Raw genomic sequence first — 23,723 nt, 5'->3', positions numbered from 1 at the left:
GCACTGATATTACTGAGCTGTTGGACTGGGAGTGTTGATACTATAATATTTGCCCTGTTTATCTTGTTCCAGAAGAACAAACAATCTATTTAACACACACACACACACACTCACATAAAATATGTATTGTGTTCATACTGTTCATGCTAATTCAGTGATTATAAATAATAGTTGTAATTTAATGATTATGCTGTTTATTTTTCCCTTGTGTATACTTGAAAAAAGTATTGATAAAAAGCACAATCTACTTTATCATCTCACATCTGGATAATTAATATTTTAAAGACTCATCTGCCTGATACACAATTGTATTAATGTGCAGCATTCTGGAAATGTGCTTCTTCTCCTTGCCCAACATCTGGAAGCAATTTTGCTTGCTCACCCTATATCTGAGCATCTGGTTCTCTCTGACACTCAACATTTTGTCTTTTAAGTGATTTAACAAATCCCACCAACTTGCTAGCTGACACCATACCCTTACTCTTGCAATATTGTTATTTAAAGCTGGTCTCCTGTTCAGTATTGGAGAATATCAGAGAACTTCCAGCATGCTTGCACAGAGCTCACTTTCTTCCCTGGGGATCTGATTGGTCATCCTAGGATTTCTGTGTTGCCTCTGTTTGAAGGTCTAGATATGCCATGGCACACTGGATCATGTGAGCAAATCTGGCTTTAGAATGAGAATGAGAACAAGGTCTATCATTACTGTCCTACATGATGTGATAGTGTGGAACACTGCAAGTCTGGTTCACAGGTTCATTGGTGGATGAGCTGCATTGCCTCAGCTGTTGCACAGACCGGGCCCTCAAGCTGCAGGGTCACCTGTTGCAACTGGCCGGGGAAGGAAGCACCGACGACAGTGTTGAAGAGAGCCGAGGTGCAGCTGGTGTGTTGGAGTCCATGTTGGGATGGGGACTGGCTCCTGCTCTTGCTGCTGCCCTCCAGTGTTCGCTCAGAGGAAGGCAAGCTGGATTGCAGCTGTCGGCAGTGTGACGAGGATTGCCTCACGCTTATTCTTCAGAAACCTAACTGCAAAATTATATGTGCTATATGTGCCTTGTGCTGTGTGTGACTGCACCTCGGCCCTGAAGGAAAACTGATTCATTTGCTGTATTCATGTGTTTGGTTGAAGGTCAATTAAACTTGAAGTTGAACTTAGTTAACTTTGAACTTGAAAATTATTTTGTGGCAGCAGTACTATACAAAGTTATAAAAATTACTATGATTTACAAAATAAATACATTCCAGTAGAGAGAGAATAATGAGGCAGTGTTCATCTTGCTTCTGTCCTCTTACTAAATGATTTATTTGGAAAGACCTGCACACTTCATTTAATTTGTACTCACAGAGTAAAAGTGGTTTCCTTTGTGGATTAAGTTTATAAATTTACTGCATCTGAGTGAGCTCTCTATTGTGAAGTTAGTTAAGTTAAAGTCTGTCCCGAGCCTTATAGGCTCATCAAGTCGGTGCTTATGTCAGTTTCTGTGGTGTGAAGTGACTGAGAGTACGAGACTCCCCCGGATAGGATGCCAGTCTATCATTTTGCCGGTATCCATTTTCAGCTGGGTGGACTGGAGCAATGTGTGGTTAAATGCCTTGTTCAAGGACACAACAAGTTGCCTTGGCTGGGGCTCGAACTCATGACCTTCAGATCACTAACCCAACACCTTAACCACTTGGCCACCTGCCACACTCGATTGTGAAATGTTGCTCTTTAAAGTCTCTGTACATTTTGAAACTTTGCCTGCATACCATTCAGACAAGAAAGCTATCATCCTTTTTCAATGAAAAGAAGGTTTAATTCACCTATGTTGGGTTCTCAGAGGGGACATCATATTGACTACAGCTCAGTGTTTAATACAATCGTTCCTACGGGTCTGATCCAAAAGTTCCAGAACCTGGGCTGCTGTACTTCCATCTACAATCAGATTGCAGACTTCCTCACCAGAAGACCAGAGTGTTTGCAGATCGAAATAACTTCACCACCTCACTGATAATCAACACTGTTACACCTGAAGGTTGTGTGCTTAGCACACTGCTCTACTTTCCCTACACCCATGACTGTGTGGCTAGACACAGCTGAAATGCCATCTGTAAATTTGCTGATGAAACAACTACTGGCAGAATTTCAGATGGTGACAAGAAGGTGTGCTGGAGCAAGATATATCAGCTTGATGAGTGGTGTCACAGCAACAAACTTGCACCATAAAGACTTGCTGAATAATGAAGAGCACAGTGATGGACTTTAGGAAGGCGCAGAGCTGAAATGGATAAACACAAGAGACAAAAATGTATGCAAAGAGGTGTGAACTGATGCAACTCATAGAAGGAAAATCAATTAAATAGTACCATTTTAAAGAGAATACAGGTACAGATACCTCATTATCTGCATATGGAGATCTTTGAAGGTGGTAAAACAATTCAATAATCTGAAATGAATTTGCTAGAAGCTACATTGAAATTGAAATAAGTACAAAAACCAGGATATCAATTTAAATTTTTGTAAACCTCTAGTTATTATATCCAGTTCCAGATTTCAAATCTGAAGGTGGTCACGTATTTGGAAACACTGCAGAAAAGATTTATTGGAACAGTACTGGGAGTGAAGGATTTTTTAAACTTGAGAAGATGTGGTTCACAATCGTGAGGCTTTGATGATAATGTGATAAGAGGAAGTGACAGAAAACTGAGGCAGAACTCACCCATTTCATAGTAAATGTTGAACTTTGTGCTTGGTGTTTGTGGACCAGAATGGAAATGGACCCACACGTTAGTGCAGTTGGAGACATGAAATGTGCTGATGTCTACGTCTTCCTCAGTCAAAGAGAATCGCACGTCTTGATCAGGATTCATTCTACAGCCAAAGGAGATGTGATCTTCCTGGGATGTCACAATCAACAAGTCCACCCTGAATCGGATTCCTGAAGGTAAAACATGTTCCCTAGTTAGTTGCAGTTCCATTTCTCAATGGCTGACACATAGTTTCAGACATGCTTAGTGCTATTGTATACATTTGATATGTAGAGGTGCACCTGTCTCATATTGAGCAGTCTACCATCTGAAAAAAATGCTTCAGATTCAAGTTATCCTTCAGAGTTGTGAGAATATGTCCAAGCCTGGAATTTTATGCATTGCTGATTTGTCAATAAATTGCTGGGGGACTGAAGGATGAAAGTTACTTTTTCCTGAGGGATATTAAAACAAGTCCTATATTTTCTGGCAGATACTTTGCAACTAAGACCCAAGTGCAGATGTCTCTTACCTCAGCTTCTTTCCTCTCTCACCAAATAACTGACAGATGACCCTTCTTCACCTGATCCACCTATCACTTGCCAGCATTGCCCCTCCTGCACCCATACCTATTCATGCTGGCGATCTGTTATCTCCTATTTCTACTCTGATCTGAAATGACAAATGTCCATTTTCCTCCACAGATGCTCCTTGACCTATTTCGTACCTCCAGCAGATTGCCCATAAGACCATATATGATATAGGAGCAGAATTAGGCTATATGGCCCATCAAGTTTGATATGCTATTCTATTATGGCCAATGTATTATCCCTCACAACCTCATTCTCCTGACGTCTCCTCATAACCTTTGACACACTTACTAATCATGAACCTATCAACATTTACTTTAAATATACCCAATTTCTTATATTTTACAGCCTTAACTCTTGGTAAGGTAACTCCTGCTCATCTCTGATCTAAAGGGAGGTCCTTGTATTCTGAGGCTATGCTCTGTGGTGTTCGACTCCCCTATTATAGGAAGCATACTCACCACGTTCACTCTACTAAGGCATTTCAATATTGGATTGGTTCCAGAAAGATCCCCCCTCATTCTTCTAAACTCCAGTGAGTACAGACCCATAGCCATCAAACACTCCTTATACATTAACCCTTTCGTTCTATGGATGCATTTCAAGAAAGCGATGCTGTAACTTCTTGCTAGAATCTTTTTTTTCCTCAGGATGTAAACAAAATTGAGAAGAGATTTAAAGTTTATAAAATCACATCACAGTATGTCATCAGTCAGTGAGATGTCTATAATTTCAAATTGTAACCAGCTGGGTCCCACTGTGACAGGACACTGTCAGGAGCTGCACTATTTGCTGGACGTGGAATAATTTGACAAACCTCCATGAAGTCACCCATACTTTATTAATGATTCCACCTCTTGTAAACCACCTGAATTAAAGCAAGCTCTCATAAATGTGCCGTCCATGTCTCAATCTTGCTACTGCTGAATTTGCAATATGCTTCCTGAATGATCCTTCCTCAATGATTTAAAGATAAACCCAATAAACATTCCTGGTAGTGTGTCTGGAGGAATAATCAAGGTTTGATTTTCTTCTCACAATGACTATTACGTTTGCCCGGTCAAATAAGTGAGACTAGGGAATGGAAGAACAGATTCCATAACCTAGACAAATGTGTGTACTATGGCAACTATTTAATGACTGATTACAACGAGTGACACCATATGACCAAAGGCAAAGTCTTCAAATAGATGCATGAGTTTGGAACATTGGTGATGAAAACTCTTTGAAACTCTTCAAACCACATCTGGATTGTTGAACTAGCTCCTCCTTTCCTTCCCAGCTTCTGCTCTCTGGTCATTAGATGATGCACCTACTATAACTGTTGCTTTATCTTTGGAAACGGAGTGTTACCTGTGTACAGGTGAGTGGAGTTAGACACCTGGACCAGGTTGAAGAACCAGTACATGTCTGCACTATGCTGGTAGCGGTGGAAATGACTGGACACGATGAAACCAGATGTACAGGGACAGGGATTCCTTGAAAGAGTCTGCAGATCCACAGTTCCTGGGATAATTTCTGGTGGGCAAAAGCAAGCTGAAACCAAAGAAAGACAACATGAATCACTGAACAACCATAAATTCATTTTTGTCCTTTCCTATACCACACTGCTTTACATTTATTCACACAATGATCATCAGCATTTAAATAGAACAGCCTTTCCATCTAACATTAGGGAGAAAAGCTGCCCTAATCAATCGTTATGACTGACATCTGATATATCATGGGAAAAGAGGCTCTCTAGATGCATCACAGCCTGTTATGACAACAGCCCTGCCAAATGCAGGGTCACTCTGGTCATTCTCTCTTCTACCCCTCCCGCTGGACAGAAGATACAGAACCTTGAAAACACACAACACAAGACTTAAGGACAGCTTCTATTCCACCGTTACAAGACTCTTGAATGGACCTCTTGTACAATAACAATAAACTCTTGATCTCACAATCTACGTTGTCATGACCCTTCCATTTCATCTATTGACCATCAATGTAATTTCTCTGTAACTGTAACACTATATTCTACATTGTATTTTTCTTTCCCTGATATTGTACTACCCCAGTGTATCTACATACAGAGTGATCTGACTGCAAACAAAGATTTTCACTGGATCTCAGTAAATGTGAAAAGAATAAAATAATTATCCATTGAATCTATACATTGTGCAGAGAATCTCAAAATAAGGGAGAACTGGGAGACTCACCAGAGTGGACGTTGAAGGTAAAAGGTCGGGAGGTCACCAGGACATCTGAGGAGGTGTTTACCTGGATGATAGTCGTACACACTGACAGGGAGCCCAGACCTGAGATTCAAGTTAACAAAGTAAGCTGTAAATATATGCAAAACAATTTCCATGGAAACACCTGATCTTCTCTGAGAATTCAACAAGTAGATCATGGCAATGTATAGCAATGAACCACAAGTTCAACACTCCATCCGCAAAAATACAAACTGCTGGAGGCACTCTGCAGTTTAGACAGCATCTAGGAGGGAAAGGGACTGTTGATGTTGCGGATTGAGAATCTCCAACTCTCAGTCTGTGTCACTGAGGCAAACTTCCAGTGACTGGGACTGGGTGTCTCTTCTTTGTCCGGTTTCTCTTGTAATGTATTTGATTCCTAGAGAACCAGCCTCAGTCTTCTTCCACACTTGAGCCCTTCACTGCTTCCAGAGCAACTGAAGATCCATTCCTCTCCAAGGATGCTTCCCCCACTGTTTTGTTCCTTGTTATAGATTCCAACATCTACAGTCTTTTGTGTTTCCATTGAACATCCATCAGCAGTTTTAACCAGAAACATCACTCTCAAACTTCAGCTCTGCTATTTCTTCCATAGACCTCCACATTTCCTCTCTCTCCACTAAATCATTTCTAAAAACCCAGCACCTGAGGAGATGTCACATTGATATCAGTGGAGCATGAATGGAGGTGTAGTGGTTGTTGTTGGGTAGCCTTAATGAGGATCTCTGTTGAGATCCTCCATAGATCTATACATTTCCCCTCTCTCCATTTTTGAAAGCCCAATACCTGAAGAGACTTGATGATATTATAGATGAAACATGAATGGAGGTAGAGTAATTGTGGAGTTGGGCAGCCTTAATGAGGATCTGTGTTAAATTTTTGTCAGCCAACTCAGGGAGGAGCATCTGTTGCAGTTCACTGGAATTTTAAAACTGAGAGGCCTCTCCCCAAAGCAGAGATCTCTGCATCTGTGTCCTGACAGGAGGAAGACTCCTGAACTGTCCTGAGCATCTCTCAGTGTGTGTTGCTGAAGTGAGTGTTAAGTCTCTGGACCTGGGAGTCCTTGCTTCAATCGTAATTGGTTTCTGTCTCCACCTCAAAAGCAGGCAAAGCTCTGTCTCTAAATTCTAGCCCTTTACTGCTTTCATCCATGGAATTATTTTCTCCCACTCACACACACACTCTTTCACACCACAATCACCCTCCCCAGCCCTTTTCTCCCACATCACCCTCCATTTACCTTGTCCTGACCCACTTCACTATTTCCCAAGTTTCCAGTCTCTTACACCACCACATTCTTTCCCACAACAGCCCCATCTCCATCATCTATCACTGTACTACTTATGACATCACCCAGTTATGTCCAACCACATGCCACCCAGCTCTACTTCCCTTAGCCCTCATCTCAATAACAGCAACAACCTCACCTCCTCTACCTCATCCAGCCATATAACTCTGCCCTACAGCACCAAACCCCCATTTAACCCACTGTAGCTCTACAACACACTACACTGACATTATCTCCACTTCGACTACTCAATCCTCTCTTTACAACACTGCACCACCCACATTCCCACAAAACCACTCCCACTGCTTCCCCTACACAACCTCATCTCAATAACTCCTATAACAGTCCACCTAACCACCCACCCTCCATACCACCAAACATCCTTCCTTACTCCCCAGCCTTCTACAGGCTCACACCTCTTCTATTTGCACTACCCATCTCTACCACAACACTACACCGAAACTGACTTCCAACCACCCCATTCTATGTTTCTACCACCACACCCCACTCACTTGCCCAGTTCCTGAGCACCACAGCACAAACCACCAAACCAAAACTTTAATCTCCACTACAGCTTTTCACATGATGGCAGTAATCTGGAAAGTGTATCCAACTTGGCAAGCTTATCAGCTGAACACTTCAGCTATAGATACTGTCCTGACGAAGGGTCTCAGCCCGAAACGTTGACTGCTCGTTTCCACGGATGCTGCCTGACCTGCTGAGTTCCTCCAATGTGTTGTGTAGATACTGTCTGCTTGATTTTATCCAGGAAGGGGCTACGTCATCAATAATTCCAGAAAATCCAATTGCTGTCTGGTAAAGGAAACTCATAGCAGAAATAGAAGCCACATTACTGAATGTGATTTCCGCAAGTTTCCCAGGCTTGGTTCTTGTAGGAGATTTATTGAAGGAAGGCCTCATTGACGTAAGCAATGGCTACAGGATCAGACTGGATCTGGAACACCTTACCTGTTAAAACTAAAGTGGTCGCATCTGCAGGCCGGGAGCTCTGAATCTGCTGGACCCCGCCAGTGTGGTTTGTACAATTGGCATTGATTCGATAGTTGAGGATCACAATTCCTGGAAGCGGATTGACCATCCACGTCAGTGTGATGTTGGGTCCTGTGACATTGGCAGTTACAGTCTGCACCATGTTCCTAATGTCTGGGCAAGAAGAGAGGTAAACAGGTGAGTAATAACAACGCACACAAAATGCTGGTGGAACACAGCAGGCCGGGCAGCATCTATAGGGAGAAGCACTGTCGATGTTTTGGTCTGAGACCCTTCGTCAGGACTAACCGAAAGGAAAGCTAGTAAGAGATTTGTAAGTAGTGGGGGGAGGGGGAAATGCAAAATGATAGGAGAAGATTGGAGGGGTTGGGATGAAGCTAAGAGCTGGAAAGGTGATTGGTGAAAGTGATACAGAGCTGGAGAAGGGAAAGGATCATGGGACGGGAGGCCTCGGGAGAAAGAAAGGGGAGGGGGGAGCACCAGAGGGAGATGGAGATCAGGCAAACAACTAAATATGTCAGGGATGGGGTAAGAAGGGGAGGAGGGACATTAACAGAAGTTAGAGAAGTCAATGTTCATGCCATCAGGTTGGAGGCTACCCAGCCGGTATATAAGGTGTTGTTCCTCCAACCCAACCTGAGCTTGGATTCATTTTGACAGTAGAGGAGGCCATGGATAGACATAACAGAATGGGAATGGGACGTGGAATTAAAATGTGTGGCCACTGGAAGATCCAATTCGGTTAGTCCTGACGAAGGGTCTTGGCCCGAAACATCGACAGCACTTCTCCCTATAGATGCTGCCTGGCCTGCTGTGTTCTACCAGCATTTTGTGTGTGTTGTTGTTTGAATTTCCAGCATCTGCAGATTTCCTTGTGTAAACAGGTGAGTAGATGGTTTCTCTGGTATGAGACCTTACTGAGCTCAAAGATTTTCCAGGCAACTAAGTGTCAGCTTTTGCTTCATGGAACATCTCTCGTGGATGCTGAAGGTTATAGGTTCCAGTGCGACTCCAGACAGACCTGGCCTGATAAGAGATAAGTTACAACACCCAGCGATGTGAAAAATTGCCCATTTGTGCCCTGTTTGCCAAAAGTAGGACCAATCCAATCAGGCTAATCACTACTCCAAATCCATCACACTCCAGATCTGTGTCTTCTAGCTGGTGGAGAGGCTCTGAGTATCAGGATGTCCTAATGTCTGAACTACACTTACAACCATGGTATTTATGTAACCAGCCCACTTGTCAGTGGTGACCCCAGGCATTGATAGTGGGAGACTCGTCGATGGTAAATATCACTGAATGTCATAGGTATGTAGTTAGATCTTATCTTGGTTGAGATTAACATTGCCTGGTTGTATTTGGGCAAATGCTACTCACCATATATCATATATGTCACCATATATGTCGTCGTAGTCTTGCTGCATGCAGGAATTGTCCGGCTGTTTGTTGAGAAGTTGTGAATAGCATTGAATATTGTGCAGTTGTGCCCACATCTGACTGACCTCATGATAGATGGAAGGTCAGAATGGGGAAAACTGCAGAACATTCAACTCTATTCACTCGTCTTTAGCAAACAACCAAATTACACTCATATGTAGCAAAACATTGGGATGTATGTCCACTGATGTTGTGTTGCATGAGGGGGAAATGGATAAACCACTCCATGGTTCTTCAAATAGAATCATGGGAGCTAATATCCATCTGAAAGTGTAGATGAAATGATCACATTTCCCTCAGTGCTGTCTGTGGGAACATGCTTGTATGTTGGAGACCTGGAATTTAATAATAAATGTAGACTAATTGTAATTGGTGAATGTCTTTGAGATTGAGGGGAGAAAAATCAAAATAAAAGCCTGTGTTTTGCTCCAGATTTTGACCCGAGTTGCAAATGTCAGCTAGAAAGCAGTAGATCATTAGAATTGTGCATACATGAAGCCTGTAAAAGCTTAGCACAAATATTCAAATAGACATCAACAGGAACAAGTTTCATTGAAAGGATGTGGCACTGAGGAGAAAGAGTAGCTGAAATCGTAGTGAATGCTTGACTAGGCATAAGGATTGAAGTGGCCTATTGCTGCTTCTATTTCTGACGTGGATGAGGAAATGCGCTGATAGAATGTATATTGATCATGATTAATGTATCACTACAAGCTACTAACGAACAAGGGAACAGCAAGTGTAGGGAACTTGTTGGGGATAAATATGGCATGTTTGATAATGTCCAGAGGCAACATGATAAACGAAACAAAGGGATGTTAATAGTACAAAAGCCTTCCATTCTGTTAAGTAAAGTATATGTTTTACAGTTAACAATGAAGATATGTGCAAGATTAGTCAGGGTGTGTTGGGTGGCTGGTGAGAAAACCTCAATTACCCACTTTAGATAAATAAAGAAATAAACTGAATGGACTGATAACAAATACTGTATAATACAATCTGATTGATATATTCAAGTGGCTTCTGTTTACTTAAAAAGGCATTGAACAGCCTTTGACCCTGACCTCAGGCACTGTCTGTGTGGAGTTAGCACATCCTTTGTGTGGCAGTGTGAGCTTCCCTTTTGGTTGCCTGTTTTCCTACCATATCCCAAAATAAATGGTTACTGTAAGTTATTCTTCATTTATGTGGAAAGCAGGTTGTGGTGGGCTGAAATGCCTCTTTCTGCCCTGTACAACATGATGACTAAAAGCATAGGAAGGATTTGGACCCAAATGAATTTCTGAGATCACAGCTGAGATAGCCAAGCAGAACCTTGATATCAATGGTACAATTTCCAGCTTCCTGCTGCTGTGCATCCGTATCCAGTCAGAAAATGTTACCAGTGATCTGTGTGTACGGTGCAGACTCACCATAACATCCGGTCTCTGATTCTCTCCAGCCTGGCACGCAGATACACACCGGATATCCTGACCTATCTGAGCCACAGCTTGCAGTTACATCACAATCCACTCTCCGGCAGGGATACCACTCTGCAAAGGTCAGGAATGACGCAGTGATATCAGTAAAGGGATGGATGGGACATTGATTCTATTTTGTGTAAGAGTTAGGCTTTCCTCCCTGTTACAGACACACTGATCAATGATTTCTAATATACTTGACTTCAGGGAACTGTATAAATTGACAACATTGTTTCAATCATTCCTTATCCTTCAATCTACCATTCACTTCAGTGTGCAATAAGCAGCTAAATATAAATCAGACTATCATGGAAAATGAACAAAGTCAAAACAGCCTACATGGATTTCATATGGAGGACCACTTCTCTGTAGTTCCACCAGTTACAAATAGTGTTCCAAATTGCTTGAGTCTCATGGAAAAAACATTGTATTTGTTTCTCCTCCTTCATACATATCATGCCTCAGTGGCAAAACTGAGCTCAACCATGTGCCTTACAGTTTAATTGAACATCTGCACCAGGACTGATTCCTATTTTACAGAAGAAGGAGTTGTAAGCCAATGAGAGGTTTGAGAATCCACATTTAATTACAAAGTAGATTTACAATGCAGTTGCTTCCAAGTGGAGATGTACTTACAGAAAGCTGATATCTCTTAGACTTAGCCTGAAGGCTGGCTGCTTACTGATAAATGAAGAAGGGATTTAAGAGACAGTGACTATTATTTCTTTAATATAAATCATAAAAGCCTGCACTGATACTACTGAGCTGTTGGTCTGAGAGTGTTGTTGCTGTGAAATCTTCCCTAATTATCTTGTTCCGGATGAAAAACTAATCTATTCAACAGACACACATGCTCATAAATTATGTATTTTGGAAGCGTTGTTTATACTGTGTATGCTAATTAAGTGATTATTAATAATAATTGTAATTTAAAGATTATGCTGTTTACTGTTCCCCTGTGAATATTTGAAAAAAGAGTTGATAATAAGAACAAACTTTCTACCATCTCAGATCTGGATAATAAACTTTAAAGACTCATGTACCTGATGTACTCTGATATTGATGTGCAGCATCCTGGGAAGATGGTCTTTTTCCTTGTCCATGTCTGGGAAGCAAATTCCCTTGCTCACTCGACCTTTGGTAATCCAGTTTTCTTCCTCACTCAACATTTAACAAATCCCACCAACTTGCTAGCTGACACCAGACCTTCACTTTGACAATTGTATTATTTAAAGCCTGTCTCCTGCTCAGTATTGGAGAATATCAGAGAACTTCCAGCATGCTTGCACAGAGCTCACTTTCTTCCCTGGGGATCCAATTGTTCATCCTCGGGAGCCTGTGTTGCCTCTGTTTGAAGGTCTAGATATGCCATGGCACACTGGCTCATGTGAGCAAATCTGGCTTTAGAATGAGAATGAGAACAAGGTCTATCATTACTGTCCTACATGATGTGATAGTGTGGAACACTGCAAGTCTGGTTCACAGGTTCATTGGTGGATGAGCTGCATTGCTTCAGCTGTTGCACAGACCGGGCCCTCAAGCTGCAGGGTCACCTGTTGCAACTGGCCGAGGAAGGAAGCACCGACGACAGTGTTGAAGAGAGCCGAGGCGCAGCTGGTGTTTTGGAGTCCATGTTGGGATGGGGACTGGCTCCTGCTCTTGCTGCTGCCCTCCAGTGTTTGCTCAGCAGAAGGCAAGCTGGATTGCAGCTGTCGGCAGTGTGACGAGGATTGCCTCACGCTTATTCTTCAGAAACCTAACTGCAGACCAACATCAATCTACAGGCCATGACACTCAGGGACTTGGGATGCATTATTTCTTTTTGTGATTGTATGTTTTTTTTAACTGAAGTTACATGTGTTTCATGTGCCCTGTGCTGTGTGTGACCGCTCCTCAGCCCTGAAGCAACACTGATTCATTTGGTTGCATTCATGTGTTTGGTTGAATGATAATTAAACTTGAAGTTGAACTTGATTAAACTTGAGTTTGAAAATTGTTGTTTTGTGGCAGCAGTACTTTGCAAAGTTATAATAATTACTGATTTACAAAATAATACATTGCATTAGGGAGGGAATAATGAGGTGGTGTTTATCTTGCTTCTGTTCTCTTACTAAATTATTTATTCAGAAAGCAAAAGTCTTTTTGGTTCCCCTACACATCTCATTTAATTTGTACTCATAGAATAGAGGTAGATCCCTTTGTGGGGATTTATGAAGTTTGAGCTTACTTTGTTAAGTGTTGCTCTTTAAAATCTTACTCTGTATATTTTAAACCTTTGCCTGCATAGCTTTCAGACAAGAATGCAGCCACTCATCCTCATTGAAAGGAAGGTTTGATTCACCTACATTGGGTTGTCAGTGGGGAGGTTCGCTTAAAATTGTGATTGGACTGCTGTTCTTACTCCTTCCCATTGCTACTTTTTTTACTTTTAGTGCTATTTAAATGAACTTATTCTCCTTCCAGAGGAAAGTTGTTCTGCCAATTTTAATTTGCTCTTCTGTCAGCATGCTGCAGCTGATTTTATAATATTGTGATGTATATTTATATTTTCAAGAAAGATGTTGCTGTGGAAAGGATCATATCATAATCATGTAAAATGTTATGTCATTCAACTCAAGGAGCTTCTCCGCTATTTATCAAAATCATGTTTAACCTTCTATCCCAACTCTATTTACCTGCAATATCCCCATATCCCTTGAATCCTCTAATAAATGGAACTCCATTGGTTCATAGAATTCTTTAATAGAAACCACATGGACATCTACGATTGGGAATTGTACTGCAATTGCCACCCTCTGAGAGAAGGAAATCCTCTTTATCACATTACTAAATACCCTCTCAGCTGCTTAGATTGAGACTGTGACCCATGTTTCTGGACACCTTCCTTTTGTGCAAGCAGTTATTCAGAAAGACAATCCCAGGAACGAAAGGCTTCACCTCTGAGGAGTGTTTGATGTCTCTGGGTCTGCACTCATAAGAAGTTCAGAATGATGAAGGGGGATTTCATTGAAACCTATCGAATACTGAAAGGCCTGGATATGGTGGACGTGGAGAGGATGTTTCGACAAGCATGTGAGGCTTGCATCTGAGGGACCAGCCTCAGAATAATGAGACATTCTGCAGAAACTGAGCTGTGGAAAAATTTCTTCAGCAGAGGGTGGGGAATCCACAAGATCCTTTGCCACAAAGGGTTATGAAGACCAAGTTGTTGGATGCACTTAAGGTTAATATGTTTTTCATTGGTGGGGTGTCTATGGTTACTGAGATAAGGTGGAAAAATGGAGTTAAAAATAAATGGTAGAAATTAAATGACGCAGCAGAATCAATAGGCCAATTAACTGAATCAGCTCCTATATCTCATGGTCACTTCAACATGCTTGTGCTATTTATATAGCTTGGGATACAGTTTGTTTTACAGACAACTGCCCCGTTCACCACTTTGGACAATGATGATGGAGAAATAATTTTTAACAAAAAAAAGCATCTTAAATGGTGATGGAATAATGATGGTGAGGATTGTGATCTTCCTCACCAACAATGAGCAGCTGGGCATTTTGCACTGTAATGTTAATGCCCTTGTTGATATGACCCACCATGAGGCCCAGCAAGACTTTGCCGTCTCCTTGAAACAAACCACAAAAATGCAGTGCTCCTGCTTACATAAGCAATGAGTTGAAAGAGGCAAAGATGTGCCTGAGAAGGATACTGTTAATAACAAAATATTGTCAAGTACATATTTTCTCAACAAGTGTCTCCTTTTAGATATTACAAAAATATCACTACTTTGAACTTGGAATGGAGAAATACAAGATCCTTTGGTGAAACTGTATGCAAATACAAAGTAATTTGCATATTTCTTCAAATAAATTACTTAAATTAGTAGAATGTCTAATCATCAGATGGCAGAAGATTTGTAATTTTTCCTGATCAGTGTAACACAGTTTGAACTTTCAGAAGCTATTGAATAAAGTGTGACAAGACAGACTGTTCTCAAAACCAGTAATTAAAGGGTAAGGAAATATAATACTGACAAGTGTGAGGTCTTGCACTTTGGCAGGAAAGATAATAGAGCAAGTTATTATCTAAATGGAGAGAAACTGGAAAGTGCTTCTGTGCAAAGGGATCTGGGGGTCCTGGTGCAGGAAACACAAAAAGTTAGTATGCAAGTGCAGCAGGTGGTCAAGAAGGCCAATGGAATGATGGCTTTTATTGCTAGGGGGATGGAGTATAAGAACAGGGAGGTCTTACTGCAGTTGTACCGGGTATTGGTGAGACCACACCTGGAGTACTGCGTGCAGTTCTGGTGTCCATATTTAAGAAGGACATACTGGCTCTCGAGGCAGTGCAGAGAAGGTTCACTAGGTTAATTCCGGGGATGGGTGGGTTGATGTATGATGAGAGGTTGAGTAGATAGGGACTCTACTCATTGGAGTTCCGAAGAATGAGAGGCGATCTTATTGAAACATATAAGATTGTGAAGGGGCTTGATCGGGTGGATGCGGGGAGAATGTTCCCAATGATGGGTGAAACTAGGACTAGGGGGCATAATCTTAAAATAAGGGGATGCCATTCCAGGACTGTGAGGAGAAATTTCTTCACTCAGAGGGTAGTGGGGCTGTGGAATTTACTGCCCCAGAGAGCTGTGGAAGCTACTACACTCAATAAATTCAAAACGGAGATAGACATTTTCCCGGATAAAAATGGCATTAGGGGATACGGTGAGTGAACAGGTCAGAGGACATGAGTCTAGGTTTAGATCAGCCATGTGATCTCCTGGACTAGTTTTCAATAGCCTGGATGGGTCGGAGAGGAATTTTCCAGATTTTTTCTCCTCAATTGGCAAATCGGTTTTTTCCCCCCGGGTGATCACATGGGTTTGGGCGGGATGAATAATAAAATAAAATGGGCGGCATGGTGCCCTGTTGGTTGGCACTGTTGCCTTGTGGGATTCTGTGAAAACTAGAGTTAAGATTGGATCAGCCATGATCTTGTTGAATGGTGGAGCAGGCTTGAGGGGCCGATTGGCCTACTCCTGCTCCTATCTCTTATGTTCTTATGAAAAGTTATAGAAAGAAACTATGATTGTTTGATTTCTCAGAGATGGTTCAGACGAGGGGATTCCGTGGTTGAGACAGTAAACATTCATCTTATATTTTACAGTAATGACCCAGATGAAGATTGTACAAATTTAAGTGTGAAGGTAACACAAGACTTGGTGGATAATGAAGAGCACAGTGATGGACTTTAGGAAGGTATAGAGCTGAAGTGGACAAACACAAGAGACAAAAATGTATGCAGGGAGGTGTGAACTGATGCAATTCATGGAAGGAAAATAAATTAAATTAAATAGTATCAGTTTAAAGGGAATACAGGTAAAGATACCTCAGATTCTGCATCTTTGAAGGTGCTTAAGGAATTAAATAATCTGAAAAAAGAGACTAAATTAACATGGGAATAAATACAAAAAGCAGGATATCAATATAAGTTTTTGTAACCCTCTGGTTAATGTATCCAGTTCTGGATATCAAATGTGAAGAAGGTCTTTGGAAACACAGTAGAAAAGATTTATTGGAGCAGTACTGGGAGTGAAGGATTTTGTTTAAGCTGGAGAAGCTGTGATTCACAATCGTGAAGCTTTGATGATAATGTGAGAAGAAGAAATTAGAGAAATCTGAGGCAGAACTCACCCATTTCATAGTAAATGTTGAACTTTGTGCTTGGTGTGTGTGGACCAGAATGGAAATGGACCCACATGTTAGTGCAGTTGGAGACATGAAATGTTCCGATGTTTAAGTCTTCCTCAGTCAAAGAGAATCGCACGTCTTGATCAGGATTCATTCCACAGCCAAAGGAGATGTGATCTTCCTGGGACGTCACAGTCAACAAGTCCACCCTGAATCGGATTCCTGAGGGTAAAACACATGCCCTAGTTAGTTGCAGCACCATTTCTCAGCAGTTCACACACAGCTTCAGACATGTTCAATGCCATCGTATGCATTTGGATGCAAGGGAGCACCTGTCTTATATTGTGCACTATACCCTCTGAATAAAAATGATCTGGATTCACATTATCCTTCAGAGTCTTCAGAATATTTCCAGGGCTAGAACTTCATGCAGCCCTGATGAGGTGTTGAATTCTCAATAAATTGGTGGGGGACTGAAGGATGAAAGGTCCTCTTCCCTGATGGATATTGAATACAGTCCTATCTTGTCTCTCAGATATTTTCTAACTAAGAACTGAAGAGATCACCCAGAGACTTCAGCTGTAATTATCTCCCAGCAATTAGATTGGCCATTATTACAGTAGTGTTTGTGGTTTCTGCCTGTGTGTAACTGGAGTGTCTTGTTTCCTAAATTACAACTGCAACAACTCCCTGAATTTTATAGCATTATTAACAAGGCAATGTAAAAATCCTTATACAGTCATAGAGCACCACAGCGCAGAGACAGGCCTATTGGCCCATCTATACTGTTATTTGTTTGGTCTTATTGACCCACACTTAGAGTACAATCCTCTATACCCCTCCCATCCAGACTTCTTAACTTTGAAATCGTATCCACATCCACCAGATCTTCTAGCAGCTCGTTCCAAACTCACAAACCCTCCGAGTAAAGAAGTTCCTCCTCAGGTTCCTCATAATATTTCAACTTTCACCCTTAACCTATGACCTCAAGTTCTAGTCTTAACCATTCTCAGGGGAAAAAGCCTGCTAGGCCTGCATGCATTTACCTTATCTATATCTCTGTGAAATCTTCCTTCATTCTCCTACGCTCCAGGGAATAAAGTCCTAATCTACTCAACCTTTTCTTATAAATCAGGTCCCCAAGTCGTTGCAACATTCTGGTTAATTCACTCTTTCAATCACATTGGTTACTTCTTGGAAGGAACAACAAAAAAAAGATGAACTATGCTACAGTGCAGACACCACTTATCCCTGTCTATTCCCTCGCTTATCAGACCGCATCTGACAAGTGACCTGCACCAGATGCACCTATCACTTTCCAGCCCTTGCTTCTCCTACCTCCACACCTATTCATGCTGGCTACCTGTCCTCTCCAAGTTTTACCCAAGTTACAGATCTTGACCTAAAATGTTATATGTCCATTTTCCTCCACAGATCCACCCTGACCTGCTGAGTTCACTCATCAGCTTGTCCGTAGGCCATAGGACCATAAGATATAGGTGCAGAATTAGACTACTTGGCCCATCAAGTCTGCTATGCTATTCTATCATGGCAGATATTTTATTCCCCAAAATCTTATTCTCCTGCCATCTGCTCATAACCTTCGACACTCTTACAAATCAAGAACCTATCAAATGTGCTTTAAAAATACCTAATTCCACAAATTCATCACCCTCTGAAGAAATTCCTCCTCATCTCTGTTCTAAAGTGATGCCCTGAAATTCTGAGGTGGTGCCATCTGATCAGCAACTCCCCCTTTATAGGAAGCATTCTCTTCACATCCACTTTATCAAGGCCTTTCAATATTGGATAGGCTTCAATAAGGTCCCCCTAATTCCCCTAATTCCACTCCACTGAGTACAGGCCCAGAGCTATCAAACATTCCTCATAGATTAATCCTTGCATTCTGTGGATGATTCTCAAGAAAGCAATACTGCAACTTCTTGCTAGAATCCTTTTTTTCCTCAGGTATGCACACAAAAGTGAAAAGAGATTTAAAGTTTACAAAATCACATCACAGCATGTTGTCAGTCAGGGAGATGTAACCAGTTGTGTTCCACTGTGACAGGACATTGAGAGGAGTTGCACTATTTCTTGGATGTGGAACAATCTGACATACGTCCACAAAGTCCCCCGTACTTTATTAATCTTTCCACACATGGTAAATCAGCTGGATTAGAGCAAGCTCTCATAAATGTGCTGACAATGTCTCAATCTTGTTATATTTTCTGAATGATCTGTCCTGAAAGATTTAAAAGAAATTCAATAGACATTCCTGTGAGGAATAATCAAGGTTTGATTTTCTTCTCACAGTGACTACTGTATTATGTTTGCTCACACAAATAAGTGAAACGAGGGAATGGAAAAATGTTTTCCATAGATGCGACATCCGAGTGCACTGCAGCAACCACAAAATGACTGATTGCAATGACTGACATCACATGATCAAAGGCAAAGTCATGAAGTAGATAGGTGAGTTCTGAACATGTAAATAAGACTCTTGGAATATGGTCAGTCCAATCTGGATTGTGGAGCTAGCTCTTTCTTTCCCACCCAGCATCTGATTTCTGGTCATTAGATGGTGCATTTGTTATGACTGTTGCTTTATCTTTGGAAACAGAGTGTTACCTGTGTACAGGTGAGTGGAGTTAGACACCTGGACCAAGTTGAAGAACCAGTACATGTCTGCTCTATGCTGGTAATAGCGGTGGAAATTATTGGACAAGATGAAACCAGATACACAGGGACAAACATTCCTTGAAAGAGCCTGAAGATCCACAGATCCTGGGATCATTTCTGGTGGGCAAAAGCAACCTGAAACCAAAGAAAGACAACATGAATCACTGAACAAATTGAATTTTTTCAAGGTTCTTTTTGCTGCCCTAATCAATCGTTATGAATGATATCTGATATATCATGGGCAAGGAGGCTGAGGTTCCTATTTTGTTACTCACCTTCACAGTGTGTCCCGTTCCCTCTGTAATAGGATTTGCACTCACAGTGGTAGGAACCCATCGAGTTCAGACACTGAGCGTTGCTGTCACACTGATTCAGCGCTGGATCCACACACTCATTGACATCTGAAAAGAGTAGATAAATAAACAACCAGAGGTGGAGGGAAGGTGGAAGAAGTGTGTGGACTAGTCTATAGTATGTCCTGTGGAATCATTCCAACAGCTCAGAGATGTAACGAGGTCCAAGTATATAAATAGACAAACATAATGATATGTAATCTTTCTATTTCTGCAGTAGCAACCTCACTTCATCAAAGACTACACACTTTTGCCAGGCTAAAGCAGAGATCTCCCCTAGAGGGCATGCCCAGAACCAGTGGTCGTAGTATGGGCACAACATTCAGGAATGAGATGAAATTTCTCCAGTCAGAGGATGAAATCTTCTGTCTGATGTTGAGGTTATAATTAAGAAAGAGATGGTGAGATTTTGAGGCACAAATGCCATCATGTGGTATGGGGAAGACAGCAGTTTACGGGAGTGATGTAAAGGATCACATTGACTGATGCAACAGGGTCTTAGGGCTGAATAACCTTATCTGGTTTCCATTTTTGTTTGCATCTCAATCAGTTCAGTCGTTGGAACAGTTCATTGTAGAATCTCAAGTTTGGCTTTTAAATTATTTGGTGTGAGTTCCTCAAGGATAAAATATAAAAGGTCAAACCTGTGCACATTGATCTGTTTCCGGGTCTCAGGGTGTACCCTGGGTGACAGTCACAGTGGTAACTGCCCACCGTGTTCACACAGAGCTGGGAGCAGCCGCCATTGTCCCGCAGACATTCATCCACATCTGAAAAACAGGGATATGTTACACTCAATTTTATTTTCAGGAAACGACATTGCTGTTACAGTAAATTAATGCTTTCATTATAACATTTCAGATTACTGTTGCAGTTTTCATGTTTTAAAACTAAAATGTCGAGGTTGTTGTAAGCCTGGATGCCATTTCAATCAAACAACTGGTTGATGATGAGAGAGAGAGAGTGATTGAATGAATGAATGAATGGAGAGAGAGAATGAGAAAGAGAAAATGAAGGATAGAGAGTGAGATAGAGAGAGAGAAGAAAGAGAGCTGTTGTAGAAGAAAGGGGCATGGGGAAGGAGGGGGGTGAGGAATGAAGTGTGATAGGACAAGATAGGTAGCAAGAGAGGGGGCAAGATTCAGAGATAGGAAGGAGGGTATATGTGAGGACAGAGTGGAGAATTGGAGGAGGGAAGAAGGGGGAGATGAAGGGAGAGAGGGCTATAAGGAGGATTGTGATGGAGTCTGAGAGGAGATCTGGGGAGAAAGGTGGGATAGAAGGTGGGGAAGAGGGGGGTAAAGGGGAAAGAGAAGGGGAAGAGAGGAAGGAGAAGGGGAAAGAGGTTAGGGAAGAGGGAGAAGAGAGAAGGTAGAAAAAGGGCGAAGAGGGGGAAGGGTGGGGAAATTGTGAAGAGGGCAAGGAGGAAGGGGAATAAGGGGAAGGGGAAGAGGGGAGAAATGGGAGGAGGGGAGAAATGGGAGGAAGCGAGAAATGGGAGGAAGCGAGAAATGGGAGGAAGCGAGAAATGGGAGGAAGCGAGAAAGGGGGAGGGGAGGAAGTGTGAAAGGAGAGGGGGAGAAAGGAGAGGGGGAGAAAGGGGAGGAGAGGAGAAAGGGGGAAGAGAGGAGAAAGGGGGAAGAGAGGAGAGAGGAGAAAGGGGGAAGAGAGGAGAGAGGAGGAAAGGGCTGGAGAAGGGTGAAAAGTGGGGACAGGGAGCAGGAAAGCACCACGTAGTCCCTTGGAGAGTTCAAGACTCCCACCAGTCTCTGATATGAAAAAAAAACTTTGCTTCACTTTCCCTCTAATCCTTTTACCAATTACTTAGACACATTGATCCACCTTAAAGGGAAATGAGAGAAGGAGTAGCACTATGCAGGAATCTTGTCAGGTTATACATTTCTCAGTAGATATTTCAGAGATAGTGACCACAATTTATGGAACATAGATCATCATAACGCAATGCAGGCCCTTTAGCCCATGATGTTGTTCTGACCTTTTAAGTAACTCTAAGACCAATCTAGGCCTTCCCACCGACATTACCTTCCATCTTTATTTCATCCGTGCCTATTTAAGAGTTTCTTAAATGTCCATAATGTATCTGCCTTCACCAGCACCATTTAACCACTCCCTCTGTATAAGATGTACCTCTGACACCCTTTATACTTTCCTCAATTCCCACTTTAAAAATTCTGCCCCCTTCATATTAGTCCTTCCCACCCTGGGAAAAAGTCTTTAGCAATCTACTCCATCTATGCCTCTTATCATCTTGTAAACTATTATCTCTCATCCTCCCATAGCCTTGGATAATGATAAGAGCAGAAGGGAGGAGGGCTAATTATGATGCTATTAGACAAGAACTTCGGAGAGTAAATTGAGAACGGATGTTCTCAGGGAAATGTATAATGGAAAAGTGGAAGTTGTTCAGGGAGTATTTGCATTGTGTTCTGGGTAGGTTTGTCCCATTCAGGTAGTGAAAGGACAATGGTTGACAAGAGAGGTGGAACATTTAGTGAAAAGGAGAAAGGAAGCATATTTAATGTTTAGGAAGGAAAGATCAGAGAAGAATCTTGAGAGTTTTAAAGACGCTAGGAGATAAGGGACTTTTCTAAGGAGCTAAAAGGAGTCACGAGAAAGCCTTGGTGAATAGGATTAAAAAAAGCAGGCCATTCTACAAGTACTTGAAGGAGGATGAACAGAGTGAGCAGGAAAGAGGAGACACGTGTCTGGAGTCAGGGGAGGTAGGGGAGGTCCTTAATGAATCCATTGCTTCAGTTTCACCAGTGGCAGGAGCCTTGTCAAAAGCGAGCTTTGTGCAGAACAGTCTAGTATGCTGGAACATATCAAAATTAAGAAAGAGGATGTGTTGTAAATTTTGAAAATCATTTGGATAAATAAGACCCTAGTCCCAATGGGATAAATTATCACTTCATGGGGGGATAGTATCAAACAAATACATTAACTGAGAGATTTCCACAGCAAAAAATTCAGTACCAGTTACCTGTACAAGACCTTCCATCCCCAGTGTAGCCAGCCCCACACACACACTGGAAGGAGCCGGGACTGTTGGAACAGGAGGCCGAGCTGTGACAATTGTGGCTCCCACTCTGACATTCATCCATATCTACAGTTGGTAAGAAAGAAAGAGGTCACTGTAAGGTCACCTGCTTCTTAAACAAACAACTTCTCACCACAGTGTACAAATATTGCACACGAAAGAGACTGAGTCAGCTTGTTTTCTCACAAAAGACCCTCTGTAGTTATTGCAGGAGTCCCTGGCTGCCCACCTTCTCACACTATTCATAGAATAAGCCTCTATTATCTTGACACCAATAGATGAGTCAATTACTTTAATGGCTGGGTAGGAAAAGAAGTGGAAGATGTTTGAATAACATTAGGATAGATGAGCTCCCAAGGCCAGGAGGGATATCCCCCATGTTTCAATGGGAAGAGATTGCTATCTTACTAACAGAAGATTGGAGGATAGTAAGTGCTATACATTTGTTCAAGAAAGCTAATGGGAATAATCTTTGGAGTCTTACAACAGTGGTATGCAGGGTCTGGAGAGGGTTCTTGGAGACAGGACTGACGAGCATTTGGAGAAACAGTCTGATTAGGGCTAGTCAGCAAGATAGTTCAAGCCTTACAAGGCTGACTGAATTCTTCGAGGAAGTGACAAAACAAATTGATGAAGGTAGAGCAGTGGGTATGATGCACATGGAGTTTAGGTAAACGCTTGTTAAGTTCCCCATTCAGTAAGTCAGGGGGCATAGGATTAATGGAAATTAGGTGCATGAATTCACAAACAAGAGAAAATCTGCATATGTTGGAAATCCAAGCAACACACTGGAACTCTCCAGTCCTGAGGAATGGTCTCGTCCCGAAATGTCGACAGTACTTCTCCCTATAGATGCTGCCTGGCCTGTTGTGTTCCACCAGCATTTTGTGTGTGATATAATTTGAAAGGTCAAACTTGAAGGCAGAGTACAATATTAATGGCAGGGTTCTTAGCATTCGGGAGGGATTGAAGGATCTTAGGGTCCAAGTCCGTAGATCCCTGAAAGTTGTCATGAAAGCCAACAGGGTGGTTAAGAAGGCATCTAGTACGTTGGCCTTCAGTAGTCAGGGAACTGCATTTAAGAGCCGAAACTGTAAAGCTGTAACTCAATAAAATTCTGGTTAGACCACTTTTGGAGTTTTGTGTTTCGTTCTGATTGTTTCAATATAGGAGGGTTGTGGAAACTTTAGTGA

At 41.9% G+C, this 23,723-nt stretch overlaps 1 protein-coding gene across 1 annotated transcript in view; it reads right to left on the bottom strand.

The window, feature by feature from the left end:
- Window positions 1-23,723, bottom strand: part of LOC132397669 (uncharacterized) — a 258,258-nt gene that overhangs the window by 179,540 nt on the left and 54,995 nt on the right. The window contains exons 15-23 of the mRNA XM_059976438.1: window positions 20,117-20,242; window positions 19,395-19,520; window positions 19,069-19,254; window positions 16,444-16,662; window positions 10,709-10,828; window positions 7,815-8,009; window positions 5,522-5,620; window positions 4,674-4,856; window positions 2,703-2,921 (exon numbers count right to left, since the gene is read on the bottom strand). Of these exons, the coding sequence (XP_059832421.1) occupies window positions 2,703-2,921; window positions 4,674-4,856; window positions 5,522-5,620; window positions 7,815-8,009; window positions 10,709-10,828; window positions 16,444-16,662; window positions 19,069-19,254; window positions 19,395-19,520; window positions 20,117-20,242 (1,473 nt within the window). The remainder of the gene's footprint in view (window positions 1-2,702; window positions 2,922-4,673; window positions 4,857-5,521; window positions 5,621-7,814; window positions 8,010-10,708; window positions 10,829-16,443; window positions 16,663-19,068; window positions 19,255-19,394; window positions 19,521-20,116; window positions 20,243-23,723) is intronic.

Source organism: Hypanus sabinus, chromosome 8 (genome assembly GCF_030144855.1).
Source record: "Hypanus sabinus isolate sHypSab1 chromosome 8, sHypSab1.hap1, whole genome shotgun sequence".
Taxonomy (NCBI): domain Eukaryota; kingdom Metazoa; phylum Chordata; class Chondrichthyes; order Myliobatiformes; family Dasyatidae; genus Hypanus; species Hypanus sabinus.
Note: the sequence above shows the minus strand (reverse complement) of the source record. Positions and strands in the feature narration are given on the sequence as shown.